Source organism: Callithrix jacchus, chromosome 20 (genome assembly GCF_049354715.1).
Source record: "Callithrix jacchus isolate 240 chromosome 20, calJac240_pri, whole genome shotgun sequence".
Taxonomy (NCBI): Eukaryota; Metazoa; Chordata; class Mammalia; order Primates; family Cebidae; genus Callithrix; species Callithrix jacchus.
In genome coordinates this window covers 42,526,681-42,543,644 of record NC_133521.1, presented here as the reverse complement: position 1 = coordinate 42,543,644, position 16,964 = coordinate 42,526,681, and the positions used below count along the sequence as shown (strand labels likewise).

The window sequence follows — 16,964 nt, the reverse complement described above, 5'->3', positions numbered from 1 at the left end:
TTGGTTTTTTTTTTTTTTTTTTTGAAATGCAGTCTTGCTCTGTCACCAGGCTGGAGTACAGTGGTGCGATCTCAGCTCACTGCAACCTCCACCTCCCAGGTTCAAGCGAGTCTCCTGCCTCAGCTTCCTCAGTAGCTGGGATTACAGGCACGCGCCACCACGCCCAGCTAATTTTTATATTTTTAGTAGAGATGGGGTTTCACCATGTTGACCAGGACGATCTCGATTTCTCTTTTTTTTTTTTTTTTTTTTGAGATGGAGTTTCGCTCGTTACCCAGGCTGGAGTGCAATGGCGTGATCTCGGCTCACTGCAACCTCCACCTCCTGGGTTCAGGCAATTCTCCTGCTTCAGCCTCCTCAGTAGCTGGGATTACAGGCACGCGCCACCACGCCCAGCTAATTTTTTGTATTTTTAGTAGAGATGGGGTTTCACCATGTTGACCAGGATGGTCTCGATCTCTTGACCTAGTGATCTGCCCACCTCGGACTCTCAAAGTGCTGGGATTACAGGTGTGCGCCACCACGCTGGCCCAAACGCGTTCTTTTTGACAGACAGTGTTCATCATGTGAATGACTGCATCGGCTAAATGGATTTATTCACCTACCACAGGGGACACACCGGTGGCCCGTCTGTCCAGTGGGGCCCACTGGGAGCAGCCCTGCTCAGATCCAGCAGCAGTCCCATAGGATCTGCCAATGCCCGAGGCCAACACATGCCCGGACACTACCCAGCCCTAACCCCTGCTCTGCCTAGTGAAAGCAGCTTGGTAAATTAGCAGCGGCAGGACAGCCCAGCCCAGCCCTGGCTCACCTGTTACACGTGGACCCTTTGCACCTGTCCTTCATCTTGGTGTCACATCTGACGACTTGCGCTAGGAGAGAAATGCAGAAACACACATCACGGCACAAAGCGGGAGGGTAAGAAGACCTTTCCCCACACTGAGAGACATCCCAGAGCATTCTGCAATCCAATCCCTGCTGTCCTAAGAGCAAGGCCCGCCTGATGGTTGCAGGCTTCCACTGGGGGCTCAGGGCTCAGACCCCAGGCCTACCGATCTACAGTAGCAGCGTGACCATGGACAAGTTACTTCCCCTGTCTGAGGTTCATTTCCTGCATATGAACAAGGGGACAGTGACAGTAACCCGCCTTCAATGACTTTTGTGAGCACTGAGTGAGAAAGTGAACCTGGCCTTGGAGGGTGCCTGCACACACTGTGCGCCTGTGGTCCCACAGGGCTCTGCAGAGCAGGACTGACAAGGGGCAGGGAGGCCCCTGCTCCAAGCTTGTGGGGCGGGGGACCCAGCCAGGCTCACCCGAGTCATCCCATCCACTGCCAACATGCCTTCTGCAAAGCTTTTTGCTTTATTTTATGGGGACATATCAGAGTGTCGGAGTCCTGTTATGGTTGGAAAAGGGACTTAACTGTTGTATGTCATTAAGAGAAACAATGGTGCTGTTTTGAACTCCTGGACAGACAAGGGTCTCAGGATATCTCCTGGTGAAAGCAAGCTACAGAATGATTCAACATCACGGCAAAGACGTTTGAAGAGGACAGAGAAACTGGTGGGGCGGGGAGAAGGTACTTATGAAAAGAAGAGAGAGGTTCTAAGGAGGTGAGTATGAGGCTGCTCCTCAAACGGGGCCAGGTGTAGGGACTTTGAGGGTTGCGGGGCAAACAGAGAGCCAAGGGCATCCAGCCCAGGCCCCCAGCCACGCCGAGTGAAAACGCCCCTCCACAGCCCAGGTCCCCAGCCACGCCGAGTGAAAACGCCCCTCCACAGCCCTGGCCCCCAGCCACGCCGAGTGAAAACGCCCCTCCACAGCCCTGGCCTGCAGAAAGGGTGGCTGCGATCGAGGTCCCGCAGTAGTGTCTGGGGAATTGGAAAGGGAGCTGAACTCCACCCTGGGGAGGTGAAGACGGCGAGAACAACAGCTGGAGGAGCTGAGGTGTCCGGGGAGCCCAAAGGGCAGAGGCAAGCAGGGGAACAGTTGATATTTGGGGGATTCCCAGAAGTCTCAGTGAGGGGGAACCATCTCTAGGGGGATTACAGGCAACTCTGCAGTGATCTCAACGTACAGGGAGGCCTCAGCTGGCCCCGGGTGACTCACGTTGCTTTAACTCATCCTCTGGGCAACGCCGATGTGGCATCACTGCCCCCACTTCATGGATGAGCCCACTGAGTCCCAGAGCCGAGACCCGGTGAGGAATGAGTGGAGCCTGCCAGAGCCAGGAGGGACACTGCCTGCCCTCAGCAGGGCCAGCACTTCCCAGAGGAACCCGACTTCAGCCCAGGTCCCTTGTGAAAGGACCAGGGAAGGTCTAACCTTAAAATACCTGCCTGGGGGAAAAACAATGCCACCCAAGCTCGACTCCTGTAATGCTTGCTTTTGAAATGACTTAAAAATATCCCTTTTGAAAAACGTCTTAGGGTTGTGCTCCCATGAGCTTCGCCGCACCCTGTTCCCCAGTGTTTGTGGACTTGGAGACCTAAATCCACTAGCTCCCCTCCAACACCCACCCGTCCCCTTTGGAAGTGGCCAGGAGAGCAGGCGGCTGTAGGCAGTGGCCGGGACTCACTCATGTAGGTGACCACGGAGGCTTTCTTGGGCTTGGTGGGTCTGTTCACCCTCGGCTGGAGCCAAACATGGTTTTCTTCAGGAATGGGAGCTGTTTCCACCTCGTTCATCTCGTCTGTTTCAGGTTTTGGGGTGTGGGTCTCTTCTTAATAGTGGAGAGGAAGGAAAAAAGAAATCACACACTGGGATTCAAGAAAAACGCACTTTGGGGGGAAAAGCCATCTGAAAACTAAACTTGTTTGAGGTTTGGTTTTACAAAGAATCATTTCAGTGGCAAAGACAAAGATACGTTTCAGAACAGAACTGGCCAGGTGGAATTCTCCCAGCCCAGATGGGATGGGGACGTTTTCTGCTCACTGTGTTTGCTCTGGACCCACGATCAGCCAGGCTGCCCAGAGGTTACCAGGCCCCATGCCCACACCAGGCTTATCACGATGGTTTCTTGTCCCATCTCCTCCTCTACTTGACCCTCTGCCCCAGGAAGCGACTTCAAGAAGCTGCCTTAGGCCCGGCGTGGTGACTCATGCCCATAATCCCAGCACTTTGGTAGGCTGAGGTTGGAGGATCACCTGAGGTCAGGAGTTTGAGATCAGCCTCGCCAACATGGCAAAATCCCATTCCTACTAAAAATACAAAAATTAGCTGGGCATGGTGGCAGGCGCTTGTAATCCTAGGTACCTGGGGGGCTGGGGAAAGAGAATTGCTTGAACCCAGGAGGCGGAGGCTGCAGTGAGCTGAGATCATGACATTGCACTAGTGACAAGAGCAAAGCTCCGTCTCAAAAAAAAAAAAAAAAAAAAAGCAGCAGCAGCAGCTGCCTCAACCACTGGCCCAAAGCCGTAGCGGCCCCCGGGCGGTCCCGTGCCCTCGGGTTTACACTGGCGGAGGGGGTCTTCCTCATCACGCTCTCACCATGCTGCACAAAGGCCACCGTCACTGCTCTGAGAACCCAACTGCACGTCATACCAGCACACTTATGTCCATCCCTTCTCTCCCCCTGCGAGTCAGGGCCACTGAACCAGCTCACTCGATCTTCTGTGCTGGAGTTTTGCTGCCCAGTCATGTCAGACTCAACATGTAGAACTATCCAAAGACCCAACTCCTGGTTTTTAAAAAAATGTAGTTCAGCAGGTCCCCATCTTTTCCTCGCTCACGACACTGTACATTATTTCTCCAACTATGACCGTGACCCATGTTTTAAACATTTTAATTAACCAAACGGATTGCACTTATTAACCCTCAGTTAGCTTCTCTTCCAGTTTTCATCCCAAAAGACAACTATAAACTCCTCACCAGCATCTGCAATTAGACCATAAGGAGACCCATCTGTACATTTCAGCTGAAGCAAATAAACTGACTGCTGTTTCCTGATAAGGCCTGAGTTGCCCGATCAAGGGCAAGGTCATGAGCCTCTCTGCTGGCCCCCTTCCCACCTTCATTCACGGCATGCACCTCCCATGCTACAACAGAGGTCTCTGGACCAGAGTGGGAAACCTGTGGCCTCCAAGCTCCCCAAACAAAACAGGTAATAGATGTGTTTGGGGGAAAACAATTTCAAGGAGAATAACTAGAGCACCCTCGCAGGTCTCTTAGTGATTTTGGATTAAAGTCCAAGTTTCAGGGCCAGGCGTGGTGGCTCATACCTGTAATCCCAGCACTTTGGGAGGCCAAGGTGAGAGGAATGCCTGGGGTCAGGAGTTCAAGACCAACATGGCCAAATGGTGAAACCCCATCTCTACTAAAAACACGAAAATTAGCTGGGCATGCTGGTGGGTACCTGTAAACTACTCGGGAGGCTGAGGCAGGGGAACTGCTTGAACCAGGGAGGCGGAGGTTGCAGTGAGCCGAGATCACGCCACTGCACTCCAGCCTGGGCAACAGAGCGAAACTTTGTCTCAAAAAAAAAAAAAAAAAAAAAAAAAAATTCCATCAAGTGTTCCTCAGTTCCGAAGTCTTATTTCCACTCCTTAAAATACATAAGCTTTCTCTGCTGAAGGACAGACCAGGTATTGTGTCTACACAACACCCAACCCCCAAATGAGGGACAAATGAGTGACTCCCTGATGACTTCCCCGGCCAGGGCACCCTGTAGCTGCTTCACTGGCCAATCTCACTACCCTACAACCACTGCCCCAGGCTGGTCCTGTCCCACAGGGGAAGGGACGGGTTTAGGTCAGAAGGTGGGAAGCCATTCTGGTCCCAAGGTCTAATGTTGGACGTGTTCATGGGTCGCCCTATACTGCTCCCCAGCAGCTTGCTCATGGCTGTCATTTCCCCATCACCTGCCCCATCCACCAGCTGCAAACTTCCAGACGCCAGGGGCCAGCCTGCTTCACACCTGGCACCCAGCACACAGCAGCCGCTCAACAAATTCGTCAAATACATGAATTATTGGGCCGGGCACGGTGGCTCACACCTGTAATCCCAGCACTTTGGGAGGCCGAGGTGGGTGAATCACGAGGTCAAGAGATCGAGACCATCCTGGTCAACAAGGTGAAACCCCGTCTCTACTAAAAATACAAAAAATTAGCTGGGCATGGTGGTGCGTGCCTGTAATCCCAGCTACTCAGGAGGCTGAGGCAGGAGAATTGCCTGAACCCAGGAGGCGGAGGTTGCGGTGAGCCGAGATCGCGCCATTGTACTCCAGCCTGGGTAACAAAAGGGAAACTCCATCTCAAAAAAAAAAAAAAAAAAACCCTAATGCATGAATTATCAAACCCCCCAGAGAATCCTGTCACCTAAAGAAAAGAGCGTATGTCCAGCAGAAGAGCTTAAAGACATTCAAGGTGGGAACTCTGGAAACACCTCTGGCAGCAAAAGCTACCAGTGGAAGCTTCAGGAAGACCCCAGGTTGGCACGTCTGTTCTCCCCGTCAATGAGGCCATTCAGGCTTGCCCTCACTGAGAGCGGGAGCTGGCTGGAGGATACGCCGGGTTTTCTTCCACTGGCCTTAGCATGTTTAGACCTCATAATCGCAGCTTTATTTAGCCAAAGAGAGTTTGGTCAAGCGGTCTAAAGCATTTGAGGACTCTCTATTTAAGAAAATGGGCAGACAGGCAGTCCTGGCCCTCACACCCACACAGGAAAAGGGGAAGGCTTCACCCGCAGGATGGGCTGGATCTGAGTACCTCCTAATTAAGGCACCTTGTAGGGCCCAGCACGGGCCTGGGGAAATTCCGTGCAGAGGTCACGGCAAGGTTATTCTATGCTCCATCCCGCTCCGGGCTGGGGGTCTCAGGGCCCAGGGCATTGATTGTTTCACTCTGCAGATTCCCACCTGGTTCTACACAGTGCTGATGTTCACTGAGCACGGGCCAGAGGCCGGCTGGGCCCTCCCCGCGTTTTCTCCCGTCAACCTCACGTTGCCTTCAGAGGCATGACTGGCTGCATTTCACAGGCGAGGAAGCAGGCCCAGAAAGGGTAAGGCCCTGCCCAGGCTCACACCGCTGGGGAGCAGCGGGGATGGGAGTCAAACCGCCTTTCCCGGAAGCCTGTGCCTTCGGTCACCATCACCACACCGGCAGGAGTGGGAGGGGAGAACCCTCTTTTTTTTTTGAGATGGAGTTTCGCTCTTGTTACCCAGGCTTGAGTGCAATGGCGCGATCTCTGCTCACCGCAACCTCCGCCTCCTGGGTTCAGGCAATTCTCCTGCCTCAGCCTCCTGAGTAGCTGGGATTATAGGCACGTGCCACCATGCCCAGCTAATTTTTTGTATTTTTAGTAGAGACGGGGTTTCACCATGTTGACCAGGATGGTCTCGATCTCTTGACCTCGTGATCCACTCACCTCGGCCTCCCAAAGTGCTGGGATTACAGGTGTGAGCCACCGAGCCCGGCCCAGAAACCTCTTTTTTAATATCCTTACGCCTGCTTCTTCTCTGTGAGAGGTCAAGACCTTACCAAGCCCCTGGAAATGCCCCTGGTAAGTAGCTTCTGCAGATAAGCTGCTTCGGAGGAGACGTGCTGCAGAATCGGCTCTGAAAACTGGGATGCCAGCCAAGGGAAGCTGAATATTCCCACCAAAAATTTAAAGAATCAGCACACAGAGCTATGTTGGCAGGGGTAGACTGGCATCTAAGGTATCTGTACACATTCATTCTTTGAAAATGCCCCTCTGTGACTATTGGCATATTTATTCAAACAACACGTAGGGCACCCATGCCATGTGCCCCCGGAGACCCCGGAGTGAGCTGACAGCTGAGGCAACAGGACCATCAAGGTTCCCAAGGAGTCTGGAGGGTGATGAATATAGGCAGGTGCACTGTCTGTGAAGTCCAGGAAGGCTCCCCGGAGGCGAGGGTCACACCAGGACTGCCACACATGACACATGACCCAGAGGACTGGGCACAAACTGATTTGTCATAGCAGATTTTGCAGAAAAGACCCAGATGGTCTGTCTCAGTGTCCAGATCACTGCTTCTTCTGTCCCCGTCCCTGCTGAGGATGTCCCTTGTCCCCAGCAGGCAGAGTCAGCCATGAACAGCTGGCTGGGACAAGAGAGCCTGGCTCCCGAGAGGGTCTGGGACCCCTGATCGAGCCCACCTGTTCTCCACTTCAGAGCCTGCCAGCCTGACCCTGTATCTATCCCACCCTCTCCTGCCAGCGGAGCTAACCCAAACCTCTGCAAGGCCCCTCAGTCATGAGAAGGCTGCTGATGGAGCCATGCAAAAAAACAAGCCTGGGCTCGTGGTCAGCCCCAGCCCAGCCACGCCACACTGGGGACACAACTTCTGGGAGCCCGAGGAAATATCCCAAAACATAAGAAACCTGTGTTTTTATAGTAGCAGAAGACGTGGACACATCCTGATTGGAAACCAATAAAGAAATGGTGAGTGCCTGGAATCCCAGCACTGTGGGAGGCTGAGGAGGAAGGATTGCTTAAGCTGGGAGTTTGAGACCAGCCTGGGCAATATAGTGAGATCCCATCTCTATAAGAAACTTAAAAAATTAGCTGTGGTGGCATGTGCCTGTAGTCCCAGCTACTCGGGAGGCTGAGACAGGAGGATCGCTTGACCCCGGGAGGTAGAGGCTGCAGTGAGCCGAGATTGCGCCCTGCACTCCAGCCTGGGTGACAGAGCAAAAGTTCATCTCACTCCAGCCTGGGCAACAAAGGGAGGCCACGTCTCAAAAAAAAAAAAAAAAAAAAAATGGTGAACTAGGTAGAAAATCACACTGCTTCCAGCAGCTCCAGTTTTGACTGCTGTAGGAGTGGGGGACAGAAACCTTTAGCACAGTTGGGGGAGCATGAGCAAGACATGCCTGATGGGAAGGCCAGAGGGGCAAGAACACAGTAGGAAAGGCCAAACAGCCCGGGAGGAATGATCCTGCCCAGCCATCCTCGTTGCGGGTGCTTCCCGCTAGTGAGTGCATTTGGAATATCACGTTGTTTGCTTTTACTTTCTTGTTCGAATGTCTGTTTTATTGTTTTATTTTTTTAGCGTTGGGGTCTGGCTGCGTGGCCCAGGCTGGAGTGCAGTGGTAACATCACGGCTCGCTGCAGTCTCAAACTCCTGGGCTCAAGTGCTCCTCCCACCTCAGCCTCCTAGGTCATAGCCTGGACCATAGGTGTGCATGACCACACCTGGCTAATTTTCTATTTTACTTTTTGTCGAGATGGGTTCTCGCTATGTACTCCAGGCTGACCTTGAACTCCTGGCCTGTGATAGTTAATACTGAGAGTCAGCTTGATTGGACTGAAGGATGCAGGGTGATCCTGGGTGTGTCTGTGAGGGTGCTGTCAGCGGAGACTAACATTTGAGTCAGTGGACTGGGAAAGGCAGACCCACCCTCAATCTGGGTGGGCACCATCTAATCAGCTCCCAGAGTGGCCAGGATATAAAGCAGGCAGAGCACTGTGAAAAGGCTAGATGGGCTTAGCCTCCCAGCCTCCATCTTTCTCCCGTGCTGGATACTTCCTGCCCTCGAATATCGAACTCCAAGTTCTTCAGCTTTGGGACCTGGACTGGCTTCCTTGCTCCTCGGCTTGCAGACAGCCTATTGTGGGACCTTGTGATTGTGTGACGAGTTTAAACTCCTTAATTAACTCCCCTTTACCTATATATCTACCCTATTCTGCTCCTCTAGAGAACCCTGGCTAATACAGATTTTGGTGCCAGGAGTGGTCCTAGAGGAAGAGAATATTAAGGATGGAGTTCTTTCATTGGTTTCAGGGTCTCTGGAGTTGGCTGCTTAATATGATTAGACCCCAAAATGCTAAAGACTCTACTTCTAATCGTATGGAGAACGCCGACAGTCCTTGGCATGACCTGTTTTAGAAAGTCATGCAGAATAAATGCATTTGACACTCCTGACTCAGTGCTCGAGAGGCGAGTTTAGTGACTCTATACAGAACACCTTTGACCATATACGGAGAACCAAGGGACATAGTGAAGCTGGTTGGTTGCTCCTGAGTTCACTGGGCAAAGTGATGAAAGAAATGGTGACCTCAGGGGTCCTAACTCCCGGCTGCGGAAGCAGATCCTGAGCCTCAAATCTGCTAGGATCCTCCCAAGTACGCCTTATCTCCTGTAGAGGAAGAGCTGAAATTGTGGGAAAACAGACACAGGCTCTTCTCATGCAAGTGGTTGACCTGCAACCAAGGTGTATGCACAGCCTCGCCAGGTGTCCGCTATTAAAGTGAGGACACTGATTGGAAAGGAATGGGAGCCCGCAACTTAGAATGGGGACATGTGGGAGGACCCTGTTGAAGCTGGGGACACTGAGCTTGTAAATGCTGATGAACCTTTTTTTTGCCAGAAGAAACAACCCCCAACCCCAGTAGTGGCAACATCGCCTCCCTGACACATGCCGCCATCAGCCTTCCCACCTCTGTCTAAGGGGATAAACCCTGCACTGCCTGAGGCAACATGATGGCCTCCCCTGAGGCTGATGCCAGGCAAGACAATGTTGATTTGGCTCAGGAGCCACTCCCAACACCCCTGTCTGTTTCCAGATCTGTAACTAAAGTCCTGGTGGGCACCTAGAGGTGAGGTTCAGAGTGGGACACACAGGAGGTGTGCTACACTCAAAAATAACTGCTTGAGTTTTCTAACGTATATAAGCAGAAATCTGGAGAGCAGGCATGGGAATGGATATTAAGGTGTGGGATAATGGTGGAAGGAACAGAGAGTTGGATCAGGCTAAATGTATTGATTTGGGCCCACTAAATAGGGATCCTGCATTTAATGTGGCAGCTAAGGCAGTCATAATAGATTCTTCACTTCTTTATTTGCTGGTTAGCTGAAATGTAGATTAAAAGGTGGCCCACTGAGAGCAAACTGGAAGTGCCTGATCTCCCTCGGTTTACCGTATCGGATGGTGGAGGGGATGAGTCACTTTGGGCCTACGCATCCCAGTGGGGAGAGTCCAGAATATATACTCCTGATGAATGCCTTGTGAAACAGATTTGTAAAGGCAGCGCCTGCATCTGTGAAGAGCCCTGTATGTCAGATCTAATGGTGGGAACTGCAGTCACTCAACTACAAAATTTAAATACAATGGTGGGAATAACTGAATCCCAAGGTGGTAAGGGCCAAGTGGCAGCACTGAATTGTCAAAGGCAAGGTGGGTACAGCTACCATAATGGAAAGCAGAGGCAAAGCAGCAGTCAGAGTAGTTTGACTCGTGTAGAGTTCTGGCACGGGCTAATCAATTGTGCTGCTCCTAGAACTGAAACTGATAGGAAGCCCACTGCATTCCCACTTAATTTACATAAGCAGAAAACTTCTAGGTCCAGTGGACCAAAGACTAATTTGAATTATCAAAACAGAGAATCACGGCCTCTCTATCAATTTCCAGACCTGAGCCAGTTTACGGACCCAGAACCCCTTGAATGAAGGGGAAGCTGGGTCCCCTTGAGGAAGAACCCCACTATGCTACCAAAAATTTATGTTGTTACTCTTTCTCCCATCCTTCCCCAAGGAGACCTCTGCCTTTCATCGGGGTGACTGTGCACTGGGGAAAGGGAAATGATCAGACATTTTGGGGACTACCGGACACTGGCTCTGAGCTGACGTTGGTTCCAGGGGACCCAAAATGTCATCGTGGTCCTCTAGTTAACGTAAGGGCTTACGGAGGTTAGTGATTAATGGAGTTTTAGTTCAGGTCTCGCTTACAGTGGGTCCCTGGACTCATCCTGTGGTCATTTCCCCAGTGCCAGGATGCATAACTGGCATAGACATACTTAGCAGCTGGCAGAAGCCCCACATTGGCTCCCAGACTGGTGAGGTGGGGCCATTATGGTGGGAAAGGCCAAACAGAAGCCGTTAGAGCTGCCTCTCCCTAGAAAAAAGGTAAATCCAAAACACTGTCACATCCCTGGAGGGACTGCACAGATTAGTGCCACCATCAAGGACTTGAAAGACGAAGGGGTGGCGATTCCCACCACATCCCCATTCAACGCTCCCATTTGGCCTGTGCAGGAGACAGATGGATCTTGGAGAATGACAGTGGATTATCATAAGCTTAACCCAGTGGTGACTCCAGCTGCAGCTGCTGCAGCACATGGGGTTTCATTGCTTGAGCAAGTTAACACGTCTCCTGGCACCTGGTGTGCAGCCACTGACTTGGCAAATGCCTTTTTCTCCGTTCCTGTCCATGAGGCCACCAGAAGCAACCTGCCTTCAGCGGCAAGGACAGTGATATGCCTCTACTGTGCTGCCTCAGGGGCATATCAACTCTCTGGCTTTGTGTCGTAATCTGATTCAGAGAGCACTTGACAGCGTTCGCTTCTGCAAGATATCACACTGGTCCCCTGCACTGATGACATCATGCTGGCTGGATCCAGTGAACAGGCAGCAGCAAACACGCCGGACTCACTGGTGAGACATTTGCATGCCGGAGGATGGGAAATAAATTTGACTAAAATTCAGGAAACTTCTACCTTAAAATTTCTAGGGGTCCAGTGGCATGAGGCCTGTGGAGATATTCCTCCTAAGGTGAAGGGTAAGTTACTGCACTTGGCCCCGCCTACAGTCCAGAAAGGGGCACAGCGCCTAGGGGCCTATTTGGATTTTGGAGGCAACACATTCCTCATCTGGGTGTGTTACATTGGCTCATTTATCGACTGACCCAAAAGGCTGCAGTTCTGAGTGGGGTCCAGAATAGGAGAAGGCTCTGCAGCAGGCCCAGGCTGCTGTGTGAGCTGCTCTGACACTTGGGCCACAGGACCCAGCAGCTCCAATGGTGCCTGAGGCGTCAGTGGCAGACAGGGATGCTGTGTGGGCCCTTTGGCAGCCACCACAGGAAAATCACAGCAGAGGCCTCTAGGATTTTAGAGCAAGGCCCTGCCATCTTCTGCAGATAACGACTTTCCTTTTGAGAGAAAGCTCTTGGCCTATTACTGGGCTTTGGTGGAAACTGAACCACTTGATGGCTATGGGTCACCAAGTCACCATGCGACCTGAACTGCCAATCATGAACTGAGTGCTTTGTGACCCATCTAGCCAGAGACCTTGGGCACACAGTAATTATTATTATTATTTTGAGACAGAGTTTCCCTCTTGTTGCCCAGGCTGGAGGGCAATGGCATGATCTCAGCTCATTGCAAATTCCGCCTTAAGAGTTCAAGTGATTTCCCTGCCTCAGCCCCCTGAGTAGCTGGGATTACAAGCATATGCTACCGTGCCTGGCTAATTTTTTTTTTTGTATTTTTAGTAGAGACAGGGTTTCATCATATTGGTCAGGCTGGTCTTGAACTCCCGACCTCAGGTGATCTGTCTGCCTTGGCCTCCCAAAGTATTGGTATTACAGGCATGAGCCCCTGCGCCTGGCCCCCAGCCTATTTGATATAAAACTATGAACACTAACAAGGGTGAGCAGTGCGTCTGCGTTTAATGCCGTGTGCAACATCCGAGGAGCCAGGCACAGAGACGCCCAAGAGAAGCCACGTCTCGGGGTAGTGGGGCTTTCCAGGGGCCTGGAAGCTGAGCCCAGACCCTGGAGGTGAGGCTCAGCTCATCATGGAGCCGAGAGGAATGTGCTAACAGTGTCTTCAGTAAGGCAGGGTAGGGCTGACTTTTACTTCGTTCATTCCCCCATTATATGTAACGCTGTTGCATGACTCAGACTGAGGGCAAATTGTTTGTGAAAGCGTTGGGAGTGAGTTTCCTACCTCGGTAACACAAGTTGTTCTTGCAGCCGCCTCCGTAGCTGGGCGGGCACTCAGAGCAGGGCCGGCCATTCTTATAGGGGGCTTCTCCAATCCAGTTCCCCCTGAGAACAGACCAAAAACAACCATCAGACGGACCCACCACGTGAGGCCCTAGTCCTCTTCCAAGGCCGGCTTGAGTCCCTGACAGGTCAGGGAGGAAGGCGCATGCTGTGTGAAGCAGCAAACGCGGCTGTCCCAGCTCCGCCCCTGTGCACAGAGAGTCTAGAGAATTCCAGAATCCCAGCGAGTCTGCAGAAGTGAGCTACAAGATGCCTTTCCACCCAGTCCCTTTGCCCTGGCTGGCTGTAAGCCCCCAGACACCCCCATGGCCCCGCTTCCATCAACACTGCTCTGGACACTGTCAGGGCCCCCAGATCCCAACACCTTAGCACTGAAAAGCTGCCGGGACCCCCTTTTAAGGCATTTTTCAAATGTGTAAAGCCAGCCTGTGTCGAAGATGGCTTGTGCCTCCCCAGTTCTTACCGCATGCCATCCCTGGTCTGTGTTCCTCACCCCATCTCCCCAGCAACCCAGGAGGGAAGAGCTGGAATTTAATACTTTTGCAGAGAAGGAAACCAAGGCACAGTGAGGTTAAGTGACTTGTTCCAGGTCACAGAGCAAGTGAATGGCGGGCCTGGGATTTGAACCCAGGCTGTCGGGCTCAGAGCCTTATTTAGGCACATTCTACTCTAGGGGCTGGGTCAAAGGTCTCTGTTGGGTCATAATTGCTCTCTGCCTCCCTCTGGAGTTCCCAGGGGCAGGAAAACTGGAGGCTGCACCATAGGTTTTCTCCAGGGGCCAGGTAGCAGTGACGGTCAGAATCCCCAGGCCCTTCCTGCAGCTCCTGGGCTGTGAAGAGCGGGCTCCCCTGGTTGGGCCCCAGGCTGCCAGCCTCCTCCAGCCCCAGCCCCAGGCTCAGTCTCCCTCTCTGTAAAATGGGGACATGGCAGCAGGGGTGCTATGAGACGGTGGGAGTGACCTTGGGAAGCCCTTGGTCACCTGGCTCATGGGGAAGGCCGTGCTCTGAGCACTGGTGAAATCCACAAGCTTGTGGGGGGAATGCTCTGATGCTTTCCAGGGAAGACGGGGAGGGGCCCGGCCAGCATTGGCCAAAGACAATCGGCAGGAAACACGCTGGGTCTGACAGGATCCATCCTTACAAGAACGGTCTAGAACCTCCCATGGCCCCAGAAGCAACCTGGCCTCACCAAGGGGCCTGTATGCCGTGCGGTGTGGCAGGATGGGCTGGGCACTCTCTGGTGCTGACGTGCACACGGCCTCTCCCACGCTCCCACGTTCTGGAGGCAGAACGACTGTGCCCATGCCATGCCACGAGGCATCCCCGCTCAGACACCCTCTGCTCAAATCCCAGAGGACTTCGGGATGACTCCTGGACAAGGACCGCCACCAAAGGACCGAGAGGGCCCAGGGCCCGTCCTCTCTGTGGGTGAAGCCCAGTCGGTTTCTCCGATGACTGTGGCCCTGTCATGGTATGTCCCACTGCTGCTGCCAAGCTTCCCCTTGAGTCTAAGGTTCTCTATTTCCTCAGACAAACCACACCACCGACACTTCCAGCTCAATCCCCCTCTAATCCTCAGGGTTGGCACTGATGGAAGGCCGGCTGGGCACTGGACCCTGCAGATGAATGGCCTCCCTAATTTGTGAGATGGAGTCCTGCTCTGTCACCCAGGCTGGAGGGCAGTGGTGTGACCACAGCTCACTGCAGCCTCAATCTCCTGGGCTCAAGCAATCCTCCCACCTCAGCCTCACAAGCAGTGGGGAATACATGCATGCACTGCCACACCCAGCCTCACAAGCAGCGGGGAATACATGCATGCACCGTCACACCCAGCCTCACAAGCAGCGGGGAATACATGCATGCACCGCCACACCCAGCCTCACAAGCAGCGGGGAATATGTGCATGCACCGCCACACCCAGCCTCACAAGCAGCGGGGAATACGTGCATGAACCGCCACACCCAGCCTCACAAGCAGCGGGGAATACGTGCGTGCACCGCCACACCCAGCCTCACAAGCAGCAGGGAATACATGCATGCACTGCCACACCCAGCCTCACAAGCAGCGGGGAATACATGCATGCACCGTCACACCCAGCCTCACAAGCAGCGGGGAATACATGCATGCACCGCCACACCCAGCCTCACAAGCAGCGGGGAATACGTGCATGCACCGCCACACCCAGCCTCACAAGCAGCGGGGAATACGTGCATGAACCGCCACACCCAGCCTCACAAGCAGCGGGGAATACGTGCGTGCACCGCCACACCCAGCCTCACAAGCAGCGGGGAATACGTGCGTGCACCGCCACACCCAGCCTCACAAGCAGTGGGGAACACATGCGTGCACCGCCACACCCAGCTAACTTCCTCTATTTTTTGTAGAGATGGGGTTTTGCAGTTGCCAAGGCTAGTCTTGAGCTCCTGGGCTCAAGTGATTGTCTTGCCTCAGCCAGAGGAGGCTGGGATTCCAGCATGAGCCACCTCGATGGCCAGTCTCCTTAATTTTGAATAGCACTGTGAAGTACCCACTCTGCTTCCCTCACATGCAAAGCCCTCTGTGTACACACCCACTCCACCCTTGTCAGGCTGGGTATCCCCCTCAAGGGATCTGAGCCCCCACCGCACCCACTGCCACCCTCCCTACCCTGGTGCCTGGGACAGTGTCCTGAACAGCCCAGGGGCTCAGACCCTCTCTCTAAGAAAGAGGCCGTGGACAGCACACAGTGACACACAGTGGTCAAAAGGAAAGAACCGGTGACCACCCACAGGAAACCTCACAGATGTGATGTTGAGCAAAAGACCATTTGGGGGCACAGGGAGTGTGCTGTGTGGCCCCCGTCATGTGAGGTCCCACACCACACACCACAGACCCACGGGGAAGATGCGGAACGGTGGTCACTTTGCGGGGCACGAGGAGCCTCTGGGGCATGGGAAACACTGTCGATCCCATCTGGATGGTCGCTACACAGGTAGAGAGCCACTGCCATGGACTGAGTGTATGTGTCTCCCCAAATCCCAGGGTCGAAGCCTGAACCCCGGTGTGACTGTACTTGGAGACAGGGCCTTGAGGAAATTAGCTAAGGTTAAATGAGGTCAACAGGTGAAGGCCTGATCTAATAGGACGGACGTCCTCATGTCTCATCGCCATGTAAGAAGGTGGCCGTCGGTGAGACAGGAAGAGGGCCCCGACCGGAGCCTGACGCTGCCGCACCTTGATCCGGGGGACTTCCGGCTTCCAGAATGGTGAGAGACAAAGGTCTGATGTGGAAGCTGCCGAGGGTAGGGCATCTGTTGCTGCAGCCCCAACAGACTAATGCATTGTGAGAATGTGTTAGGCTGTATGCTTAAGATGAGTATATGGTCAGGCACGGTGGCTCACGGTGCTTATAATCCTGGCACTTTGGGAGGCCAAGGCAGGCAGATCATGAGGTCAGGAGTTTGAGACCAGCCTGGCCAACACAGTGAAACACCGTCTCTACTAAAAATAGAAGAATTAGCTGGGCGTGGTGGCAGGTGCCTGTAATCCCAGCTACTTGGGAGGCTGAGGCAGCAGAATCACTTGACTCCTGGAGGCAGAGGTTGCAGCAAGCCAAGATCACAGGCCACTGCACTCCAGCCTGGGCAAGAGAGCGAGACTCCAGCTCAGGAAAAAAAAAAAAAAAAAAAGATGAGTATATTTTACCATGTATAGATTATTCCTTTTTTTTTGAAAAGGAGTCTAATTCTGTTGTCCAGGCTAGAGTGCAGTGCTGTGATCTCGGCTCACTGCAATCTCCTCCTCCCGGGCTCAAGTGATTCTCTTCCCTCAGACACCCGAGTAGCTGGGACTACAGGCCCACACCACCATGCCCAGCTAATTTTTGTATTTTTAGTAGAGATGGGGTTTCATTATGTTGGCCACCATGGTCTCAGTCTCCTGACCTGATGATCTGCCTGCCTCAGCCTCCTAAAGTGCTGTGATTGCAGGTGTGAGCCACTGCCCCTGGCCAGTTATTACTCTTTTTAAGGAAGCAGGAGGCGGCTACAGAAGGAAAGAATTTCATTTTTGATAGGACCATATAGTGTCTATTTTTTATACAGAGGCAAGTCGAATGATTCCTCACTTCCACCTGCTGCTGAACGGGGAACTGCACCACTTTGGACCAGCCTGCTGCTCTTGCCTGGTGCCTGCGTCCCTCCTGGGCAATGACATACCCTTGGCTTATCCATGTGGGCT

The 16,964-nt window shown here is 53.1% G+C and overlaps 1 protein-coding gene across 2 annotated transcripts in view; it reads right to left on the bottom strand.

Moving 5' to 3' along the window:
* Positions 1-16,964, bottom strand: part of CRISPLD2 (cysteine rich secretory protein LCCL domain containing 2) — a 124,582-nt gene that overhangs the window by 74,038 nt on the left and 33,580 nt on the right. For both annotated transcript variants that reach the window (XR_013530240.1, XM_035281684.3), the window contains exons 6-8: positions 12,689-12,789; positions 2,580-2,723; positions 812-872 (exon numbers count right to left, since the gene is read on the bottom strand). Coding sequence is in view for 1 of the 2 variants with exons in the window: in XM_035281684.3 (XP_035137575.3) it covers positions 812-872; positions 2,580-2,723; positions 12,689-12,789 (306 nt within the window). In the remaining variant the exon portion in view is untranslated. The remainder of the gene's footprint in view (positions 1-811; positions 873-2,579; positions 2,724-12,688; positions 12,790-16,964) is intronic.